This window comes from Electrophorus electricus, chromosome 5 (assembly GCF_013358815.1).
Source record: "Electrophorus electricus isolate fEleEle1 chromosome 5, fEleEle1.pri, whole genome shotgun sequence".
Lineage (NCBI taxonomy): Eukaryota > Metazoa > Chordata > Actinopteri > Gymnotiformes > Gymnotidae > Electrophorus > Electrophorus electricus.
The window spans coordinates 14,610,232-14,634,930 of record NC_049539.1 but is presented as its reverse complement, the minus strand read 5'-3'; the positions used below and the strand labels follow the sequence as shown (position 1 = coordinate 14,634,930).

The 24,699-nt window shown below is 41.3% G+C and overlaps 1 protein-coding gene across 1 annotated transcript; it reads right to left on the bottom strand.

Moving 5' to 3' along the window:
- Nucleotides 1-1,105: 1,105 nt before the first annotated feature.
- On the bottom strand, nucleotides 1,106-24,049 carry syngap1b (synaptic Ras GTPase activating protein 1b). Its single transcript, XM_035526465.1, has 15 exons — nucleotides 23,765-24,049; nucleotides 23,164-23,499; nucleotides 22,904-23,048; nucleotides 22,657-22,801; nucleotides 22,263-22,499; nucleotides 21,622-21,823; nucleotides 21,299-21,504; nucleotides 20,801-21,014; nucleotides 19,716-20,291; nucleotides 19,011-19,457; nucleotides 18,403-18,573; nucleotides 17,215-17,426; nucleotides 12,531-12,603; nucleotides 9,379-9,440; nucleotides 1,106-3,850 (listed from the first exon to the last, which is right to left on the bottom strand). Exons 1-15 carry the CDS (start codon nucleotides 24,047-24,049, stop codon nucleotides 3,532-3,534), a joined length of 3,630 nt encoding a protein of 1,209 aa, XP_035382358.1. The 3' UTR covers nucleotides 1,106-3,531.
- Nucleotides 24,050-24,699: the final 650 nt, after the last annotated feature.

The following is a 24,699-nucleotide window of genomic DNA, read 5'->3' as shown; positions in this document are numbered from 1 at the left end:
TCCATGGTGACTGTCCACAAAGAAAGCATCAGAGAAAAAGAAATCCCATGTACTTCCCACTGACAGAGACCGAGAGCTGTGGCATATCCAAGTCACAGCGACGTGCAAAGAGTTGTGGGGGGAGCAGGTAAAATGACTAGATGCCTTTGTCAGAATTCAAAGCAAATTCTTCTCAAACGAATGTTTCAAATGGCTGTCACATAAATGAAATGACCAAAAGTAACTGCATTCAGACATTTAGTCCTTTTCATATATTATCAGCATGTAAAGTCTCAACTATGAAAGGTCCAGCTGAAATAATATGATCATGTGGCAGAATGAGTAAGTAATCAAGTTTCCATCCTCCATGTATTCCATTGTATCAGTTCATCTCAGTGTCTCTGAGGCCGTGCATATTCTTTTTCCTCAAATTAAGCGACCCAAATGGAGCGTAAAATGGGCATGACATAAAAAAGCTGGGAGCCATGATCACCATAACCAAAGACATGGGCTGGAGAGTGGGTGGAGCTGGAGGGTGGGAGGGGGCTGGAGGGTCATCAGGGGCTGGAGGGTGGGTGGAGCTGGAGGGTGGGAGGGGGCTGGAGGGTCATCAGGGGCTGGAGGGTGGGTGGAGCTGGAGGGTGGGAGGGGGCTGGAGGGTCATCAGGGGCTGGAGGGTGGGTGGAGCTGGAGGGTGGGAGGGGGCTGGAGGGGTGTTAAATGTCTTTGAGTTAGGAAACACTAAAAAACAGCACCTTTTAAATGTACCTTACCCATAGAACCTCTCCTTTTCTCTTGATGTGATGTGCCCCACTGTCTACTCTGTGGAATGCTTTCTTTTGTATAGCACTGTCAATGTCTCAGACATTCCTACAACAAAGAAGGTTGTTCCCCATGTGCATGCATAGCCAACAAGCCATTGCGAGGCATATAGGCATTATGAGACAGAGGTAAACACCCTAAAGCTAGATTCACGCAGGTAGAGAATGAGCTTACAGAATGAGCACATGAGAAGGAGGGCACCTATGTTTTCTTTGAATCACCTGTGGCTCTGGAATCAATTAGCAACGAGCACACTTTCAGAGCCTCAGTTTCCCCTCTGTCAACCAACTGAGTCGCGTGATAGTGCCCTCACATTATAGCCGTGCCATCCCGAGGACTGTCCTAGCTGAGGCATCCAATTAGGTTCCAGATTGTCCTCCATGACGCTGTGTGATTGGCTGGAGGGAGAGACGGGATACAAAGAGAGTGGAAAAGGGGTGGGGACGTGCTTGATGAGCTGCTAGCCAATCACTGCTACTTTTTTTAAATTTTAGTTTTTTTTAGAAGAGCTGGACCAAGTACCAACAGGCAGTCATTATTTACTCATTATTTACTGTGGTTCAATTTGCTTTATGCTATGAGGCAAATAATTGTTTACCTGAGTCTTTCATTTCTAAGTCTGAGGTATATACATGGCACTCTAGATTTACCAACCAAAGACCCTGTAGCTCATGTTCCTTAACTACTTCTAAGATGCAACATGTTGTCTGTTTTATTACTGAATGGAGTACAAATCACTTGAAATACAGCCCTCTAGACTCTAGGAAAGAAAGCTAAATAGGCAATCAGTCCATTCTTTCTAGACTAAATGCCCACTCAGATTTTGTAATTACAGTACAGCTCAGTTTGTATTTATTGTGCAGTTAATATTTGAATCCTTGCTCTTGTTTCGGCCTGTTATATAACTGTGGCTAAATTTACCACTGAACTCAATCTGAGCACTTTAGAACTTAACAAAGAATCATATAAGGCCTATATTCATGTCAGCAGTGTTATGGGTATGATGATTTTAACAATAGATTCTTCAGAAAATAGACATTTCAAAGCTTCCTGCATTGGCTGACTCACATGCATATGTGATTATGACATTTTTGAATGAATAAACAATATAATATGTTAATCATACATCCTACACAAATAGACACAATAACATGGAAATGGAATATAATGAAAGTAGCAACAAAGGACATAAAAATAAGTTATAGACAGTAGCAATACAAACACAGACACATGGCATGTTTTTGTACAGTACAGTTATTTTATGTGCAGCTTTTATATCAAGATCATTAAGTCATTACCAATAGAATGTTTGGGAAATTTCTAGATAAAGGAGAGGGTTGAGCTACTTTATCATAAGTAAAACTACATATCAAAAGCCTAAATAAAACTGTAGGCTACATACACACATAATGAAGTTGTCACATATTAGTTCCCTGTATCAAACCCTGTACCTGTGAGAATTGTTCTTTAGTCGAGCTGGAAAAATAAATTACTGTCAAAACGCAACACTCACACTGATGCCTTGTCTGAAACAAATTTGACTGTGAAGACATGCTGCTCATGGTAGCATCCAGCTGCCATAATTGGCCTACTGGCATAATTAAAATAAATAAATAAATAAACAAACAAATAAATAAATAATTTTAAAAAAGGTTCTCTTGACAGAGACCACCTCACTTTCCATGTAGGCCATGAACACATACACAGATGCAAAAAAAAAAAAAAAGATATTAACACAAGGATGCCATCACATAGCACAGTTCGTGGGGAAAATGGACAGTAGCGTCAAAGACAAATGAATGACCAGGGTTGTTGGAGGATGGGAGGCAGTGCTGTGACAGATTCGTTTTTGAAATGGCACTGTTTTTTGTTTTTTTTTTTGTATCTATAGCACCAGTTCATCACACATAGGTTCTGAGATTGAGAAGAGAAAAACATTGCACAAGTTCATTCTAGCAAGGCTAGGCCCTTAATTACAATTTGAGAACCACAAGCACTTCTCAGAAGAGTGAATCTATGAAAAAACCTTTGCACTCTTTGCACGTTCAGGACTATGCAGCCTAAACTTCAGCAGCCCTGTTCCTCTGGGTCAGAGTCACTGATCAATCTACCATCTGGGGCACTTTTACGTGACAAATGAAGCAAAAGCCAAACCTGTTTAGTTTGAAAACCCTGTTGAAAGATACAGAAAAGGCACTAAGGAAGCCAGAAACAGAACAATAAAGTCTATCTCCTTCAGAGGACCTTGAAAGCTGGCGTTTTCACAGGTTTACACCTTTACTCACATTTAGTTAATTATGTCTTTTTTTCCCACACAGCACTCAAGAGATCAATCACCCACATGATTGTTTCCCTCCAATAATTAAAGAAACAAAATAAAAAGAAATCATAGTATCAGGGAATTCAGACAGTTCACAGGAATCTGTAATGACCCACGTTTGGTTCCTAAATCAAAGATTGCAGAAATACCAACGATTCGTCAGACCACAGTAATAAGATGGAGAAGCCTTTAAAAAAAAAAAGTTGATTAAAAGGAAATACCGGATCCACCAGAAAGCCCTTTTTGTTGTTTGGTGTGGATGGTGTAAGAATGTGCGCTGCCTCTCATTCTGTCTAACGCACAAAAACCGAGAAAAAGAATGGATGTAACATCTTCACTGTTACTCATAAAATGAGAGTAGGAGTGAGGGATGTTAGTTTTTCTTCCGTGGTCATACAAATGGTGCATTTTCACTCTGATCTGGGTGGCACTGTTAGTGACCTGCTCCCCCTCCTGCTACGCCAGTTCCCACGCTCAGTGTTGCTGTGGTCCCAGTCGCAACAGAGGCTTTCACTGGAGCAGCTCTGCCACGAAGCTCTCCATTCCGGCTGAGGTGGGCGAGAGGAGGGGACTGAGAAGGGGGGACTACGTGGGGGGGCGGGGCTCCGTTCTGGGGGGCGTTGTCGGAGGAGATGTCCAAGGAAGAGACTACAAAGCCAGGAGCGGTGGTCTTTTCTCCTCCGCCAACACTCACACCGGGGTCTGGAGAACCCAGGGAGGAAAGCTGCTCTTCCTGGCGAGACAGAGAGAAAGAGGTGGGGAGGAGGGGGGGTAGGAAGGAGAGAGAAGAGGAAACGTAGAGAGGGGATGTGGAAAAGGAAGCATTTAAGGACAGAGGAGAGGAGGAACGATTGTAGGAACACGTGACGTTGGAAGACGAAAGCAAAAAAGCAGGGAGGAGGGAGAGACAACGTTGACGTTTTGTGGGAGAATGGTTGTGGGGAGGGCAGATTGACAAAGATAAAGAGGTTCAGAATAGCAGATCAAAGCAGATAGAGCATGATAAGGTCAGAAAGGGATCACGGAGAAAAAATAAAGTGAGGGAGCGTGAGGGAGAGATTGTGGGTAAGGATGGACGGGGGGGGGGGGGAGATGAATGAATGTCACACAGTCGAGGTATGGGAAACAGCCATAGCAGTCCTCGGAGGACGAGATGGGGGGGTTACAGAGAAAGAGAAAAAGAGAGAGAGAGAGAGAGAGAGAGAGAGAGAGAGAGAGAGGGATAGAGAGGGAGAGAGAGAGAGAGGGATGGGGGGATTAACAATCTTGGGTTGATACACAAGCGCAGTCCAGTGGTTCCTCTCCTCTCCTGATGCTGAGGGATAGCGTGCGGATGGTTGTCAAAAGGATCAGTGTGATTCTAGTCATTGCATCCTAGTCATCTTTAGATGGCAAATATTATGGGTAGGTGGAGGTATTCATATAACTGTACATGCACACTGAAATGCTGAGTTTTCATCAGTTAGTTTTGCAGACCGGTTTAATAATGTAGGTGCTTGCGTTGCAGCTAAATAAATAAATAAATGAAAATAAAAAATTGATTGCTATTGATTTTGCTGTGCAGGTAGTGATAGAAAATCTCTGGGCTCTAAAAAAGGTTCTAATGTACCTAGACATGTAAATTGATAGACAAAACACAGTACCAGTAGGCTAATATGCTATTTTGAGATTGTATGCTAGAAAAATGCAACAGATACTTTCTGGGCACCATACAGAATGCCACAGTTAAGAACTCTCAGTTAATATGGCATGATTTCTCATATTAATGACATATTCATATGCTATTTGGAGTTATTTGGAAAATTCTCAGGTCAGAGGAGATTATTTTTAGGATCCTCCTCTGTGGATTATTATTTTACATAATGATATCATACCATAGTATTTCATGAATACCCCCTAACTACCATGTGGTTGCTTAGGAGCAGTTTCATAGCTATAGTTAAGAACACCCTGCATGGTACAAACAAAACATTACATATTTCTGTAAATTTAATGCACAATAATTGTTTTTTAAATATTTTTGCAGATATTTAGAATAATTGAATTTGGGCACTGTTTGGCTTTTTACCACTGTATTAAATCCATTATTCATATTTATTACTCAGCTCTCTGAGAGCTTAAAAATAACTCACGATTACAAGGCAGAGAAGAAGCACAATAAAAATCTTAGTTTCCACCACCAACATAAACAAAACAAAACAAAACAAAAGTAAAAACAAACACACAAAACAAAAACAAAGAAACTGATGTTAAGGAATTTAACATTCAAAATCATCAAGAAATAGATATACCACTGAAAAGCAAGACTTGGAAGATCCAAAAAATCTCTGATAGAACTTCCCAAGCTGCTCTGATGCTTTAGGAACAAGCCACAACTGTACCAGCTGTGCAGACATGGGCAGTCCCCTCTAGAGCAGTTAACCACAGTGCTACGGTGCTTACGCAAAAATGACCAGCATGAACGAGCCAAGGGGAGGAGGAATTTCCAAGAAACTCACCACATAATTCAACATCTAAAACCTTCATACAACAGGAACAATGTTCCCTGAGCTGATGAAACAAAATGGGGAAAATGAACAGAGAAGATATATTTTTTAAAGAATACAGCAGAAGCATTCAAAACAAACATACAAAAAAAAAACAAAAAAAAAAACAGGATGCCAATTTGCAAGCATGGGGTGGATCTATTAAAAGTTCAATATGTGGCATCAAGAGCCTCAGAAAATGGAAGGAACAAAGTAACATCTAGTAAATATCAACAAATTCAGGAGCAAATGTCTCAGAATCAGTAAAGAAGCTCAAGTGGCTGGAAAATATAGCAATATGATTCGAGACAAACCTCAGAATACAAGATTAAGCTTTTTTTTTGAGGAACAGTGGAAAAACTTTTACCTCCCTGCTTTAGCAAAACAGGAGGATGCAGCTGGCTACAGGAAAAGATTTGAAAATATTATTATTTATCTTTTAATATGCACAATACAGTACATAAATACAACCATATCAAAATGTGGAAAGATTTAAGTTTGTACCACACAGATGTTTTGTCAACTTTGTGTTGACTTTATAGATTTACTGAAACATACAATTTGATCAACTGTTGGCAAATTCTGAATTGTTGAGTATTTTTAAATTAGAGTAAAATTTGGAGAAAAAAAAAAAGGATTTTTACCTTTTGCCCAAATTCCTTCAAACTAAGTCAAATTTCACTTCATGTGTTTTATGTATAATTATGAATGTAGTCTCATTACTTTTCCCCGTAATAATTCCTATTTGCATATTCATCAAAAATGAAATCACACAAATAATTTGTTACACCACCATCTAATTTAGAAGAGCATTACATATAAATCATAAATATTTAGCCTACTTGGCCGATGATAAAACTATTTGTGCTCGGATGACTCCAACGGGATCACTTCAAAATGACAGAGAATCAAATCCATAATTCCACGTTCCAAGCCTCTGTACAATCTACTTGTGTTAGTTCAGTGTGTGCACAGTCAAGTTCGATCCTTTCTTGGATAAAGAAAGTAAGGGAGGAAACAGCTGAGTGAAATGGACTGAAGACATCAGCAACGTTATGATAATCTCAACTTTCAAAGGCGCATTTGAAGAAAAACTTTAGGTTTTTTAGGTGAAAATTTTGACTTCAAAGGCCCAACTTCATGACATGACTTTTGAATCCAACTCTTACGTTTAAAATATGCATCTGATCTCAGACTATTACATTAGCAAGTGACAAGTGTTGCTAACATAACCCAGTCCGAATCAGACTACTGTATCTTCCGTGGACTACTGTAATTTTTTCATTTCCAAATGACAATGACAAATTTTAAACAGAATGAATCAATTATTTTCTCTTCTCAATCAGAACCATGATCGTGATACTTGAGAATGGAAAAAAAAGGAAAAATTACACATGACCTTGAGTTACGGGAGCTACGGGAAACACCAATAACAAAGAGAGGTTGGTCAATGAAGACAACAGGAGTGAATGATGTATCTCTGTCAGAGCTGGATTGCATATGTCATCAACTGGGTGTCTAATTAAGACTTAAAAGGGTCACTGACTTTAGTGAGACTGTTGGCCCAGCAGTGCACACACCCCATTTCCTTTGGCAGGGAAAGGGGCGTGCTTTGCTAGATCTCTGACAGTATCTCCTGCATGGGATGGTTTATTATACAGAGAGTGTTATTGGCTTACAGACCTCAGAAGCACATAGGTACAGGAACAAAATATATTAAATAACACATTTAAAACGATGTATTCCCAGTTTTCAATCAGCATCAACCTTATGTGGATTCATTCAATGCATAAAGAGTATCATGGGTGTATTTAGAACACAAAACTGCACAAGGCATACGTACAAGGCATACATCTGACCATTTTAAACCTGCCTGACCACTTCACCACTTTGACATCTTTTATCATCTTCATTTAGAGAATAAACAAAATGTGGATAAAAGACACTGAATTAATCAGGAACAACAAATTCCTCTTTGACTGAAATGCACGACAATTGCCCATCATTCAAGGCATTTATGCAAACACTGAGGCTTTAAGCACCAAACACACTGTGCAAGCAATATTAACACACAGAACCATCCACTCACAGGGTCAAGCACACACCCACACACATGCATGCTGACCAGCAGCCCGACTGGAGCGGGACTGAGACAGATACGGAGATTTCCCAGAATTCCCATCATCTAGTTCAGAGTGCACTAGTGAAGTAGATGATGGCAGTATGAGTGTGATAATGAAACCAGTTTATTTTCCCACCTTGCACCAAAGCACATGCCCTGCCTTTGCTTGGGTATGTGTGTGGTGTGTATAAATGTGCATCTGTTTATATGTAACATGTGTAATGTGCATGGAATGCATATATGCATCAATGGTGGAAAGTAATTATGTATATGCCTTTTTCAGCATTTCCATTTTCTACTAGAGCACGTTTTGAAAATACCATTTCGCTACAACTTTAATCTAATTTCAATGACAGCTCATTACAAACCCACAAATTTTCTACTGATGTGTTTAACCCTCTGAAGTCCAGTTATTCTTTGTTGTTGCCATTGCTATATAGCTCGCTCTCTTTCTGTACTAATATATTCTATTTAAATCACCACCCATATTTGATGATACTGGTGACATCTGAGACTTCATAGGGTTAATAATAATCATCCCCTCACTTCCCCATAGCATCTGATCCAGAATCAGCTTCGCAATTAGTGCAGTTTACCATTGGATGGAATTCAAGATGGAATTCAATTGACACACACAGCACACAGCTGGTCAACATCACGAGACTTTTGGGCTGCTTGGGTGTTTTAGTCTGACACAAGTATTCAACAGCTTCTGTTTAACTAAAATTGATCAAAATGAATACTGTACCGTTTTCGCACTCTTTCCACCACCGCTACATATATGAGCGTGTGTGGGTGTGTTTCCAACAGTGGGTGACCAGATAACAGCAAACCATGCGATAGTGAGAAACAATGGCCAAATGAAAGGACCGCTGGCAGCAGTAGTATTAATTATTGGTGATGACTAAACGGAGTGGAAGGGTAAACTGGAGGATCAGCATTTGAAACATTAAACTTGAAAATTTAAACTTTAAACTTTAAGTGCTGCTCTAGAAAAAAGGGTTATACCTTTCTTGTTTTAATAGGCATATAGGAACAAATGTGATTCCAATATGCAGTGCAGCCATTAATAAAAAAAAAAATGAAACATTTGCATACTGCGTATTCTTTGAAAAGCAGGCATAAAGTAAAGTCTTTTCATTTTTGGAGAAAATTTGCAAAAGGATACAATTATTGTCAATTGATATGCCACATTTGTTAAAAATGTATAATTAAAAATGAAACCATTGTTATAATATAGGACACATTTGCTAACACTGTTATTTAAAGATAATTATAATAATATAATAATAAGAAGAAGAATCTAAAAGGGTAATCAGTGAAGAAATGCTGGAAATAAATGAAAACAAATGTTTTCTTTCTTTGGAAAGCAGTTTTGGGGTGCACGTTCTTAGTGCCTTTGGGTGAGTTTTGTGTGTGAATGTGATGGCATGGCTATTCAAGGCGGAATGCATGTAGACAGACGCGGGGTGGGGCACACACACGTGAGGAGATGGGTGGGGAGGATGTTTGGGGCGGGCGGGGAGAATGTTTTAGGTGGGCGGGGAGAACGTTTGAGGTGGGCGGGGGGACGGGCGGGGTGGGCGGCTCACAATCAGGCGCTTCATTACCTGTGCATTCGAGGTGGGACGGGCGCGAGGCGGGGCTGCACTAGGATGGATTGCCGCCTCCCCTAAGAGAAATCACCGTATCTCGTCAACACGAGTTGAGGTGTGAGTGAGAGAGAGAGGCAGAATGTGGAAGTATAAGGGTGTGTGTGGGTTTAGATGGGCACCTCAAGAACAAGGTACAGAGAAAATATTGGGGGGACAATTCCCACTTGGGGATTAGGAGAGGTTGACACACACACACAAACCCGCACACAGTCACATACAAAACACATATACAAACATATATATATATATATATATATACACAAACATGGTTGCAGACATTCACAGACATACATATTTCAAATAATCAATGACACAGTCACACACATAGAACACAGAAATACATTTTGACACAAAACAAAACATCTACAAGGCAAATAACACAAAATCTTGGTCATCAAAGTAGGCAAACGCATAGAAAAAATATCATTCACTCAGTAGTATGAGCCAACATGTTGTAACAGGACTCAGCGTGGTGACCTCGGTGTCAAAGCTGTATAGGTGCTTGTCTTGGGGGCTAGGGACTACACACTTCCCACAGGCTCATGCTATCGACCGAGCATGCAGTCAGTCTACCAGCTTACCATGTATCAACAGTGTAAAGAAAGGTGATGGGAAAGAAACATACATGTACCCCATTCCTGGTAGTCAAGAACAATAAGCATGACAGCAAGCTACTGTGAGTGATGGACAGTAGAGAATGTGATACAGCACACACATAAATGCTTGGAGAATTATGGGGCAGAACAGAAGGAGACCGATGTTGGAATAAGCAAATACTGTGGATATACATATTGACAATATTGATACCACATCTGCGCACGCACGCACACACACACACACACACACACACACACACACTCAAGAAACCATTGTATAATTCAGTTAGCAATTTATATTTATTCACAAATCCAAAAGGATATAACCTAACATGAGTGGAAATTAACTGAAACACAGACAAGCGTATGACCATATGAACATGGATATGATTAAGAACTGTCATGGAAAAACAGCCACTAATGCTGCGACTGTTAAACTGTATGTATTTGGTGACTATAGCTCATTTAAACAGTACAGAAACTGCTGTAGAATCCGATCAATTTCCATGCAATCTAAAGAATATCATAGTTCTTGCTGCCACACAATAATTCTGTTTCCTGGAACACCTTTTACTGGGGTCTGATTTGATTTCAAACACAATGATTATTAGGTTGATTGGGTAGCAACGTGGGCTGCAGGAATGTGCTTATTCCCCCCATTGGGGCATTATAAGTACCAGTGCATGAATAATCATTGAACGATCACTGTAAAGTCATGTAAATATGAGAAAGGGGTATTATTTCCTGAATTTTCATCTCCTTTTAGGTAGAGATGAAGTCTACATGGCCCCTTGAAGAATCTTCTGCTAAATTCAAATATAATGAAACTAAGCGTCACAGGACCTATTTAGAACCAAAGGAAAATGAGCGCCATTGCGTTTTTCTGTGTAAGATTATCACGTCGCCACTAACAACTAAACACCAAAACTGGAACCTGTCATCTGCTGTGCTCAGAGTTCTGTAAGCAAGCAGGGAGTAAATAGTTCAATGCCAGTGTGTCAGATGAGCCCTGCTCAGCACCTCACTGCATGCGTCTGCTCCCTTTCAACTCTGATAAGCCTTTGCTATAGCTAATCTCTCCCTCTCGTGGGGTGCGATCTCTGCTGAATAGTAAAATAGCAGCAGTGTCGTACTGAATCTCTGCCTGCTTTGGGGTACAAGTACAGTTTGGGGTTCTGACCCTTAAACTCTGCTTTCAAGAGGAGACTCCTTATGCAACACTACGGGGTCAGTTACGTGCCTTAGACATGACAGATTCAAGCATAATAGCATTATTGTTTTTGCACCCTTTTAGAAAATGTGTTGTGTTTATTTATGCAGGAAAGATTCTGATTTGGATACCTGCATTTTGGAAACTGGAATATAAATAGAAAAGGCTGTTATCTGGCAGGATTGTGATGATGATGATGATGATGATGGTGATATGTGAGGTTTTGAAGCAGGGGTGCTTGAGAGGACAGGCAGGAGTCTTCTGGTGAGAAAATAATATTTGATGTTGTAGTTTGGTGAGCAGAAGAGCTGAGACATAGGGTAGCACATAGAGACACTGACTTTGAGCCAGAGACAACTGACATTCCTGTCCCTGAAGCAAAGAGGTTTGCCCTTAGTCACACAAAAGGAATGATTCAATCCCAACATTAACAGTCCATAAAAATCCTGCTACTCTTTTTAACAGCCTTATCGGTGATAATAAACAATGGATGAACTCCAGCTCTCTCATACGAACTACTATAATTTTGTTCTGCAACCATAAAAATCAGTCTATTAAAAAAAAAAACTTAGCAGCTACGTTTATTGCCTAGGTACACAATCACACTTCTTTTTTTTCTTTTGAAAATCTCACTTCCTCCAATGCCTTTCCAACCCAGAGTTTTTCCTCTGTTCCTCTGGCTCTGGACTGCAGGTGGTCTATAAAGACTCTCCTCTAAGGTACAGGATGTTCAGTGTCTATACCCCCTCAAACAGGACAATATGCCACTGCACAGCATATTCTGTTACAATCTTTTTCATCTTGTTCCTCAAACCCAACTGAAACACTCTTTATATGAAATTCTCTCATTATTTCCTGATGACTCTGCTATAGTTTGGTGTTTCCAATGCATTCTAATACTGTGCCAAGTGAGCTTGGTCATGCCAACGATGCTACACAAATTCAATTTATTTCCTTGTTAGCCGCGTTAACATTCGTTGGTTGCAAACCATAGCCCCACTGTGAAGCAGCTCATATCACTGGCTTTAAGGGCATGTACATGAATCAACATCTTATGCATTGAATATAGCTGTGACCTGACCCAGTAATTTTTTACATTCGGGTGGTCAAATGAGCTGACAAGCAGAGCAAAACAACACAGGCGCTGCAACGCCAATAGATGCACTGAAACACAAACAAAAGACTGAAATGCACACAGCAAAGAGAATCTGTATAGAGAGAACAGGCAGTCGTACAGATAAGGGCTGAGAGGGAAAAGAGACAGAGAGAGAAAGACAGAGAGAGAAAATGGAAACACAGACCTGGTCTGCAAAAATCCTGGTTTTGTGCTCAGTTACTGCCCCTGCTCTCAGCTCATCCTCCACTGCCATAAGTCTTCATGAGAGAGAGAGGGAACAGAGAGAAAGAGAGGAAAAAGGAAAAGAATAAAAAGAAATAGAGATCCAATTAGTTCCAACAGAGATGTCTCCATAACATAAATATATTTTCTGAAGTGAAGCATGTCCCGTGTATAAAAAAACTCATTTCTAGTCATGCTCAGCTGTGTGGTGCACTTCAGCGTCTTTGATCTAGCATGTACCCCTGGCCTAACAGCCATTTTTGGTTTTCTCAAGTTTTGTGATGCCTGGGTCGTCCTTTACAAGAACACAGAGCTGTATATATTTGAACAGTGGTATTCTGACGATCGGATCACATGAATTATATATTTTCATCATCCCTGGGGAATAACTGAGATGATGAAACAGGTCGCCATGACCTTCTATCAAGTGTCAAAGGCTTTGCGTTTCCATGCATGTATAAGCACTCTTAGCCGTATCGTCACATGATGTAATTCAATTTCAGCATGATGCAATATTTCAAAATAGATGATGTTCAGATATCAGGTTTGCAGCATGTGAAAACAACTGTGGGAATAATTCAACAATGATCAAGACGACCTCAAAGCAGAAGTTTATTTATTATTTTTATACTTCTTTAATTCATTCCCCAAAAATGAAATTTGTAAATTTCACAGCTTGTTATTAATGATCCATGGTTCTAGAAAACATTTGAAAAGACAAAAAAGGAAATGACATATAAAAAGACAATGCAGCACATGGATGATGTCTGTGAAGAATGTGAATTACCACTGACAGACAAAAGTGCAATGGCCAAATTCCATAAAGATGCAGAAGGTATTTGTCTTATTTATGTGTGCTGTTATTCAAAGTGTAACTACTGAAGTACAATGTAAAAGTAATTAATCTTGCATATAAGCAAATAATGAAATCCACAGGTATTGTTTTCAAAGAATAATATCGGATATTTTATTCAATTGTTAAGGTACAATATTAAATGACTTTACAAAACAGTAAGGAAAAGAATTAAAAGAGCAACAGACAAAATAATTTAAGTTGAAAAGTATGGAGACAGTGGCCACCAAGGTTTTTGAAAGATTAGAAATTCATAAAACGCTATGTCTGACTCATCAAAGGAGTAACTGTTTATGAAAAGGAGTAACTGTGTATTAAAAGGAGTAACTGTGTATTAAAAGGAGTAACTGTTTATTAAAAGGAGTAACCGTTTATGGGCTGTTAACAAGGAGAATCAAAGAGAAATTAGTGTGGTTCCCAGCAGGAGGTAACAGATTGGGGCAAATTGCATGTACACAGCAACTGCTTTTTATGCTTTATCAAACAACATATTATATGCTACATTAATATACTGTATTTATTGCACAGTGTAGTAATTAGACAATATTGCACTTTATTGGGGTTCAAAGTAAGCTACATAATATGCTGCACATTCTTATCTTGTGTTTAAGATTTATGTATTAATTTAACAGTTAAAAAAATAAACATTCACATTCTTTTGTCATGTTTCACTCTGAATGAGTGAATTTATATATAAAATGCTTGTTTATCTATAATTAAATTAATCTTAATCATGTTTATTTCGACAAACAACACTGAACACAGTAGGTTGGTAAATGGACTGTTCAAAATTACCTTAATGCTATCCAGATCACTGATAGAAACCTTGCCATTTATATCTTGCAAGTACTAACTTCTCAATGCAAGTCTCACTGTATATGCTTCATTCATGTATGTGCATACTGGTGTGCATAGAATGTTAGAGGAAGCACACACTGTCAATGCTACAATTAGACTAGTTGTATTGTAATGTTTGCATATTTCAACCTGGAGATGTTTGCAAATCAAACTGCTGTAAGTTGATGGCAATTTATAAAAATGAACAAACTATGCAATAATTTACAGGCATAAATTATTACAGACATACAGACATGACAACCGTCCATGACAAAAACCTGTACTGAATGATTTTAAAAAAAAGTTATGCCAGTAAATCAGAACTTAAGAGTTTACGAGAGTCTATAGTTGATCCTGGAATGGAACATAAACACATGAGAGAACATGAATACCCGAAAAATGACATATTCTGTCCAAGAACATAGGTCATGATGTCACCTTACACATTTACAAAGGAAATCCCAAACACCTCAGAAGGAGGAAGACCCTGAAAACTACCAGAATAACTCTTCTGAAAGAGGAATATCACAATTTTGTTGGAAATAAAACTTGTCTCTACTTCTACAGCACAAGCTTTTAGGAAGTTCTCTGATAAGCCTAACCGAGCAAAATGCTGAGAGACAATGAAAAACACTGAAACATTTCTATTAAAAGTTCTATTATTGAACATTACTACACAGTTTATAAGTAATCTTGAATTTCATATTCAAGATGCCATGGTCAGTATTACAGTCTACTGATTCACAGAGTAATCTCAAATAGTGTCAGTATAAACTATGTACAGTCTCCTCATGTCAGTCACTTGTTCTTTTATAGCGTTAATCAATAAATCAAAGTAAATGTGCTTGTAAATGTCATGGTAGGAGCCTTTCTTGGCTAACACCTATGGAACTCATGGATTTCACTTTATTTTGTGAGTACTCCCTCAAGAAACAAAAAAAACAAAAAAAAAACCATACAAACCTACCTGGTCTCATGGGATATATGTACCTCTGAGCACTTATTTGAATCACCACAAAATATGCACCGTCAGCTAGTTTTGGCCACATTTTTGAGAAACAAATGTCCACTGGGGGGTGATAAAGAGAACCTCAGCTTCAGTTTTCCAAGCGTTAGCCTCGTCAGAGTGATCACTGGTTCAATCCCTGGAGACTCCCACCCCACCCACGGGTCACATACACCCTTGCCTTAACCTTCCCAGGCTTGTTCTTGTGCAAGAATTGGAGATGACCAACACTGTGAGAAATGTGAAGTTAAGATTTCAGAAAAGGAAACTGAATGAAGTTGACTACTTTTATTTTTTTTTTTTTAAAGCTAAAATGTCTTAAAGATGTCAACCATCAGTGTTATTTCAAATGTGGATAAAATGTGGAATTATCTGGGATCACCCCTTCAGTTCTGAGTTCATGAGTGGGCAAACCAGCTAGCTAATGCTACCTTTAAGATAGCATCGGTTAGCTAGTTACGTACAGTAGCCCATCTCCCCATCCCAACCAAATCTCCAACCAAACGTTTTATGGGAACCTTGGTAGCCAGCAAGTGCACAGCCTCCTTTATCCAACGAATTATATGAGATTAGCCACAATTATACGTACAACTATACATTTTATCATTAAAATAACACTGACAATCGACAGCTTCCAAATGAGTTGCACTGAGCTTCTTTTTAGCACACCCAGTGGACATCTATTTTTCGAAAGTGCAGCAAACCATATATGATGGTGTAAATTTTGTGGTTTTACAAAAAAGTCCTCAGAGGTATGTATATGCCAAGAGACTAGGTAATTTCCTAGTTTCCCAGCAGGTCATTTGTGGTTCCTCATGACGTATCTTCATTCCTGGAAATTGTTTAAAAGAGCAAATGTGCTCTAAAGAGACAAACAGGAAAGAAACATGGTGCTGGAGTCTTTTTCCACAAAGGGCATGCCGAGCTATTCAAACCTGGACTTCTGATTTAGAGTTCAGCATTGCTATTTTATATAACTCTTCTTAATAAGCTATTATCAAGATAACTAGGACTCACAGTATTTAGTTTGTCATACAGTAAGCCTTTTTAGTTAAGCAGGATGTTAAACAGGCTGCCTCAAAATTAAAGGGGAAAAAAAAATTATCAGAAGAAAAGTAACAATGTAGTATAGCGTCCTGAGTCTTAAAATGTCAAGAGTTAAAGGACGTTTTTGACTCCCATTGCAGATTATTAACAATAAGGCAGCATCTTGAAAGTTAGGGTAGAGGTGGGCAATGTGGCAAAAAGCTTAATATAACAATACTTACATCATATGCATCATGACATTTCATTTTATATGATTAAGTATTGAAGAAGAAACATAAAAAAAAACAAGCAAACAATTGATAAAAAGAAATAATCACCAGCCCAATCAGCAACTTGTTACTATCCAGTTTTAGTATAAGGGTGTAAGACCTCTGTTTGCTATAGATATATAATTTCTGTTTTTAAAGAGACATACATTTGGTGAGTGTTTCTAAAAGTAGCAATGATACCCACAATGTGCAACACATAGCATATTGTGACATATTTCACGTTATTTAACAATAACGATAACCTATTATCATATTGCCAACCCCCATGTAAGAAACTTTTGAATAACTGGGCACCTTGTGTTTGGCTTTCATACTACAACAAATACTACAGACATACCTTTCTAAAAGACTTGCATAGTAAATAGGCTTAAACACCCCTCATGCTGGAATGTCATACCGTTGCTTATTAGAATTTAATAAACACTGCACGCCACCAGTAATAAAATGCGCTGACATTTATGCATCTCTCACCCTTTCATCACCTTTTCCATTCACAGACTGCACAAGAAGCTCCCTGTCTAAACAAAAGTTTGCATGCCTGCCATTAGTGAAACAGCACGGTTACCCCTTCATATCTTTTTGGAGTTGCACTGAGTACACCTCCATGGGACCCTGTTGTTGTTGTTTTTTTTACCTGTCAATAATTCCTTTTATCTGCGAGTCCTTCTCCAGCTGCTGCTGCCTCAACCTCCTCTCGCTGTCCTCCAGCCGGCTCTGGTACTGCAGCAGGATCTTGTTGGTCTGCTGCTCCTGCGTGAGGAGTCTCCGCTCGTACTCCTCCAGTTTGCGGTGGGACATCATCAGGCGCTCCTTCAGGGAATGGATCTCCTCCTCGTACTCCCGAACCTATGTCCACACAGGGAGAAAGAGAGAAAGAGAGAGAGAGAGGAAAAGAGATGGAATTAAAGATTCATGTCACAACAAGGTATGGCATGTTACAATGTAGCATTATTTTGTTCAGGTGGCACAGAAAATAATCATCATTTGGCACTGGAGCAAGAAGCATATTTTAAGCAGCTTTAACACCAAGCACTGCCACCACAAGTTTCAATTTTGGCTCTGATGCTGAAAAACATTTAGCAGTAACTCATCCAGCAATAACTCCAATTTTCTTGTTCAGACTGATAGGCTGTACATCCCTTAAAAACTCCTTACAATATACCACAAGGGGAAAAAACAGCTCCTGCCTTGTAGTAGGGTACTGCAATTCTACTCTCGCCTCAGTTTATTTACTGACTGTTCAAGTTCATTTCCCTTATCTGTCATTTAAATAATTTATAGACAAGCCCACAGTACCATCTGTTGCGCAGGTGATGGACATGACTTGTATATCCTTGCGATACTTATTCAGGTGCTGCTGTAGGAGAGAAGGCTAATTCAAATCTGCACAATGTGTGAGGCTATGAGAAGAAAGCGTCTATATGATAGACGCTATGTAGTTTGAGTATGCTTCTGTCTTGTGTGAGATCATTCCATCATGTTTGACTTTATTAGATGTACTGATACTTTTAGGTCATCTGCTCAGTTGAAAGAGTGTGTAATTTTTATTTCTTTTTTTGATTCAGCTTATCATGAGTAATTATCAAGCCTTTCTTAAACTGTATCAGGTGTGTCAAGCAGGAAAACATCAAACTGTTTTGCCTCCAGGAGTGGAGTCAGACTCCACTGCCATAGTGAAAGGCCCCTCCACTGCTTGCAACTTCAGATGCATCATTCAAAGCTTCTAAGCATGCCAGAGAACATTCTAGAATGAAATAAGGAGGACACATGAAGGGGACTATAAAGTATGTAAGAGTGGTGCTTTAGGATGAGAAGTACACACCCTGTCTAAACGAGATTCGTCCATGCTTTTCGAATACTCCTTCAGCTTAAACTCTTCCCTGTCTATGCGAGAACTCTCAATGTCAGCAGAGAGGTGTGGCATGTTAGACACCCAGGCAACCGTCCTCTCTGAAGCAGGGGTGGGTGGGTTTAGAGTGTTGGGAGATGAGCCCTGAAAAGAGATGAGATATCACATAGCAACAATAAAACTTAGCTGAGTAATCTTACATTTCTACTATACACCAGTACTGCTGATGTACGTAGACTATAAACTCAAATAGAGTTTCTTTTGTAGAACATCAAGCACAATATTGCTGTAAAAAAAACTACTAAGGGCAAATTTATTTTAGAGAAATCAATTTTCAGAGACTGCAATAGCTATCATACCTTAGTATCAAACACATGGTTAAGCCCCAGTTGAGCTCAACCTTGGGCAATCATACCTCACTTTGCCCTGGAACTGTGCATTATCCCTTGCAACACACAATCCCATAATAGAGGCTTCCTGGAACTCCTATGATTGCATACGAACTTAGACCCACATGTCTTATCCTTGTACAGAGAACAGGCCCATTTGTGATAGAAAACATGTGCAGAAGCACTGAGCACCTGTTTGCTGATGGAAGGCTTGAGTAAGTGTTGCTGTGAGTGTTGCCGTTCCTTTTGCGACTGCTGTGTTGATTGTGGCGTCCCCCCCTGAGAGCCTTGGGATCCCTGGCTCTCCCTGGTAGAGCTCTGCTGATGAGGCAGGCCAGGGGCGGAGCTGTCCTTGACGGACAGCTGCTGTCGGGGGCCTTGTGGCCTGCCCCCGAAGCCTGACTCGGGTGACTGGAGCAGGTTTCCGCTCTGAGGCCTCGCCTTGGTGGGAGGGGTGGCGCCGGCTGCCGAGCTTACAGAAAGCTGATGGGAGGTTTGTGATTTCATTCGTTGTGTGGGAGGTGGGGCCATGGAGCTCTGACGGACAGGCTGGACGGTAGAGGGGGGCGAGGCGAGTGAGGAATGAGATGTGCCTGTTTGTGAGGCCATGCCCATAATTTGTTGCTGCTGAAGGTTGTCCTTACACGAACACAAAAACAAACATACAGGGGTGTTCCAGTCAAAATCACATTTACTCACTCCTTGCCTAATGGTATATTCTTGCACTTAATTCTAAAAAACAATTCAGTGAAAGAATTATCTTGAAAAAGCTGTAATTACAGTCATTTCTGATGGTTGTTTATTGTTCTAAAGAATAAATACCTATCGGATACTTCTAAAGAGCAATTAATGTTTGAGAAGTGCACGACACAGAAAAAGCAAAGGGATGTTTTATACCTGGATGTGCATAGAGAGTTGCCGCCGGCCGTAATCACTCTGGTTGTGGCGGCTGTATTCGTCGCTGTAGCTGTGCGAGTGAATGATGCTGGGCTGGCCTAGGTGTGGCCCAGGCCTGAGAGTGGAGAGGTCCTCGCTCCGGGAAAAGCCGCCATGGGCGAACTGGGGCATGTATGTGGGGTGCGCGGCATTTGGTTCTGGTGCCAGCAGGAGGGGCGGAGGGGGCTGTGCCCGGCTGTGCTGGTGATGAAGCTGCGGGCCGTCGGCGGCCATGTGGAACAAGGGGTTCTGGAAGGAGAGTGGATAGCGCATGGCGGCCGCTTGCTGCTGCTGCTGCTGTGACAACGAGTCCGTGGTGGTCCCCATCTGGCTCAGCTGGCTCAGCCGCAGGCCACCGGACATGCTGGAGCCGCCCGACCCTGCCGACATCCGCCCACCAGCACGCAGCTGGCCTCCAAGACCTCCGCCCAGGCCGCCGAGACCACCGAAGCTGCCGAGGCCGGCAAGCGAGGCCTGGGAAGAGTTGAGCATGTCCCCCACAGACTGCAGGTTAGAGACGCTGTTCATTCTTGAGTCCTGGAGGTCCATCATAGAAATGCATTCATTAACAGTCAGAACCTACAGGGGAGAATGCTGCAGTTATGTGTCCTTTGCAGACGTACAAGCTTATACATGTACATTTACTGGCTGGTATGTCAGCACATTCTAATTCATGTACTTATAGTCAGATGTTTGTATGGCAGGACTGTAGAATCCAAAAGACACCACAGCTGGACAATCACTTTCATATATATTAACAGCACCCACATCATCTTGTTGCCCTCTTTCGCCATGTTTGGGTGGCATTTTGTACCATGCAGTAAGCAGGCCTGTAGCACTTCACCGTCCCACTGGATCAAAGGGAACCGAAAGTCCCTCAGCAAAGATGAAGAAACGTGCTGAGGAGCAAGCTGCCATTCAAATGAGATTTTGAACCAAACAGCTTTGACCACAGTAAAGCAATTTGCAATGACACGGGCCTTTATCTTATGGCTTGCCCCCTTCTCAGCCCACTCGTTTATATTGTATGTACCTTGGTAGCTTACCTTTGGGTCAGGGTCAGTGATATCAGAGCTGCTAGTGCAGTATGCAGGGCTAGACCGGGCTAGTGGGGGACGGGTGACATAGAAAACATCTTTAGAAGAAGCCCTATGAGGATGGTCTCGATCCACATAGCCCCCCATTCCAGCTCGTGATGGAGGGACCCCACCACTGGACATAGCAGAGGTTGGGGAAGGCAAGCGAGTGATATCTATGGAACTGCAAAGGGGGGGGGGGGGGCATATAATAGGGATCTCATTAATATAATCTCATATAATCTCATTAATAAACTGTCTGTTTCTCTTTGACACCACATAATCTCCTAAATTTTAGGCAAACAATTTAGATTTTAATCTTAAGGTATATTATTCATGAACCATGGTGAATTATTTAGTAACTGTAAAAGTAATATGAATGGTATGTGGAAACAAGCATAAGGAATTAAGAATTTAGAAACACCAGTCTGTGTAAGTGGTGAAATTCTATGCCTCAGCATGGACCACCTGTTGAGGTCTCTCATCATGATGTTCTGAAACTCAGAGGAGATGCCTCTGTTGAAGCTTGGCCGAGACAGCAGCCTGTCCGTCTGTCTCTCGGGAGGCTGCCTGTCCGGCTGGTGACTGGGCTGCCTTTGGAGATGGGGATTGCGGAGGGCCATGCTAATATCATTCAGTAAGCGGGGTAATGGTCCAAGTTTAATGATGGCATCCTTAGGCGAAAGAAATAAGATGCATTGTACAAAACCAACCGCAAAAACTCTCCAGAAAGGCAATAATCAATACTAAAAAATGTTTGTCTCCTTGGACTGCTGACAACATGCATATACCTTACTGAGTTGAGCCATGACCTCCCACAGAAGGCTGTGCAAAATGGAAAGCTCTCTTCCAAGGTCGATATAGCCCTCAAAAGCACCTGCATTTGTTACGCTGTCTAGATTGGAGATCTCATACAGGAACTGTTGCATGGAACCCCACTCCATCTCTAAAAACTCGTTCATGAAGCACATGTACTCTTCCTTACTGCCAAACCTAGAATAACACAACCAAGGCAAAAAGAAAAGATGTTTGCAAAGTGATAAAGCTAGAGAATGCAACTTTTGTATTCTATTTAACCTCATATCTGACCGCCCAGTTTTTTTGCATAGCAAACATTTACTAGTAAGTCCGTAGTAGGGTTGCCATCTTTTCAACAAACCAAAACCATTTCCATTAGACTCAAACCTAATGTGTCTTCTACCTGTACCACTTGTTATTTAACTTTGACCCATACTGTTGTATCGCTTGTTCAACCCCCCACAATTCAGGAGAACACAGCAAAAAATTGAGAAATGGAAATCAAAGCCAGATGCCTGTACATAAAACCTAAAAACCAGACTCTCTTGGTGAACACAGGATGAATGGCTATCCTAGTCCATACAGAAGTGTAAAGCAAGGCAAACAATGGCTACAGCTAATTGAGAGAACTGACTTGGAGAAGTTGGCGAGGTTCTGCAGCACTTTGGCTATAAGGGTGAGCGTGCGTGACGTCTGCTCATCAGGGTACTCCTGGGTGAGGTTGAACAAGGAGGGGGACATGACAGCTGGGCAAAGGAAGCGTAAGAAGAGGGAGCCGCTGATCAGACGGTCCGCGATGTCCTCCCGCCCTCTCTCAGCACAGCGCACTCGCCAAGAAGCGAAGACTTCCTTCAGTTCTCGTGGAAACACACTGGAGGAATGAAGTATCATAATAGTAAATGGTTCTTGCTGGCTAGCATTTTTGAGTGTGGGATTCCTTTGTTTTAATAAAAATCAGTCATCACGGACCTTGTTTGTCTTTGAAATACCACAAAATCTCAGAAATCTTGATAAAAAACAGAACTAACCAATGAGAATTGACGATTTTGCAGAGAGCAAGCTCACAACACATGCGTAGGTTGGCCTGATGGTCAGGCAGAACAGAAGGTGGGGTCCTCATGGGATCAACCTCGCAATTCTCCTCTGACTCATACAGCGCTCTGATGAAGTCACCTGCAAACCAGTAAACAATTAAACATCATCTTACAATAGGACGTCAACATAATCCAAAATATCCTCAGAGTACCAAGTATAAGAAAAGAGTATTGCCGTCACCTAAAGCATCTTTGAGGTACTTATGTCCAATGAGTTTGAGGTACTCTTCTATGGCTTTGGTGGCCAGGGTATTCTCTCTGAAGATAAGGTGCTCTCGATCAATGAATCTGTCTACCTCACACATCGCCATGTCTGAAAGAAAGTCCTGGAACAGTGGAGAAAAGAATTGGAAAACACTTGCTGGCCCCCAGCAAAGCTATGGTATGAAGAACTGGAATGCCACATTAAGAAAACCACATGCACTGATGCTAGGTCCGTACCTTCGCCTTCCCTGTACTCTGGAGAATGTGAACCAGAGCACAGGCCACCTCCTCCTTGCTCTTAACACTCAGTAGGGGCTCCAATACAGCGCACAGCGTTCGGTAGTTGTTGGTGACGTACTCGGCGAACTCTTTGTACAGCTCCATTGGCAAGATACTCATGGTCTGGTAGCGAGATTTGAGCCGCAACGAGGCATTGATGATTTTGCCACCTCCCCCGCCCCCTCCTTTGGCCATGACACTGGGCTGGATCACAGGGTACCACTGCTCTACGAACTGCCGACCGGTGATACTGGATATGGGGATGCTGACCAGTCCTAGATACGTGCTCTTCTCCTGTCCAGATGGAAGGCATAGGTAAAGCTTGTGGCAGTTTAGCATAGGAATAAAAAAAGCTGTGTGAGATGTCGACAACTCCAGAGAAAAGCTGGACCTATTGAAGGAAGTGTCACCCCAGTGAGAATCTTCGGAAATCTGAGATTGTTTGGGTACTGTATATTTTTTCTCATCAGAATTCTGGAATCACCACCGTGCTGATCGGTCGTTTACGGTACCTAATTTGCAAACGAATGCCCACAGTGCCAAGGTGATTTTCTCTTACCTTGCGTCTTTTCTTGTCCGTCTCTTTGTAGAGATGGAGGCGGAGGTTGCGGACGGCCGGGAGGTTGTTGAACTCAAAGTGCTCGCCCCAGAAGACAGTGTCGGTGCGGGGTTTGCTGGTGGTGCGCGCGTACAGCATGTCGTCCAAGCACAGTTCACAGTAATAGCGCTTTTTGGGAGGCAGCTCCCGGGCCTCGATGATCCAGAGCTTCAGCACGTTGTCCACCCGTCGACTGTTGTCCTGCGAGGGAGGAAACAGAAGGTTACCAGGTACTGGCAGAGACATGTTGTTACATTACAAAATAAATAAATAAAACAGTTGATGAGCTGATGGTGGGGAAAGCTATGTTTGACCATAAAAGGAACTGAATAAACGGTATTGAATGAAAGGTAAAAACATGGGGAAAAAAAATGAAGGTAGACTGTGAGTGGGCTTGAGGTTGTCAAGCGTCAGGAATGAACAGCACTCAGTGTGTGATGATTGAAGTAGAAAAAAAGTCTAGCTACATTTGAAATATCCACTGGGAGCACAGCAAAATCACCCGAGCTAACACCTGCAGAGTCCACTCAAAAGCAAACCCACTGCCCTCAGATGTACATGGTAAGGGTTAATTTCACACTGGGCATTCTGTTGTGAGGGTAGGGTGCAGGGCTGTTTGCAGATGTGATGTTTTAGCAAAGGGTGAGTCATTTAAGTAGATCAAAATGTCATTGGCTTGCTCTGCCCTGTGCTTACTGCCATATTTAGATCAGCTAAATATACCACTGCTTTCAGAAGCAGCCTTGTCCAGAGTGCTCCCCTGGTATTCTACCAAGCAATCAACGAGGCAAATCGCCATTGCTCCACTCTCCTTCTCTGCCCCTCAAGCCTTCGAGGAATAAAGTAAATTATTCAACATGCCCACAAAGCTAATGAGTACCCTTGCTCTGTGGGCT

Excerpts from the sequence above, each read along its gene's own strand:
- syngap1b (XM_035526465.1), bottom strand. The coding sequence starts at position 24,049 with ATGTCTCTGCCAGTACCTGGTAACCTTCTGTTTCCTCCCTCGCAGGAC. Across the intron at positions 19,458-19,715 it reads AACTCTCTATGCACATCCAG|GACAACCTTCAGCAGCAACA; the intron begins GTATAAAACATC and ends TGTTCGTGTAAG. Across the intron at positions 3,851-9,378 it reads GTCCCACCTCGAATGCACAG|AGCAGCTTTCCTCCCTGGGT; the intron begins GTAATGAAGCGC and ends CTCGCCAGGAAG.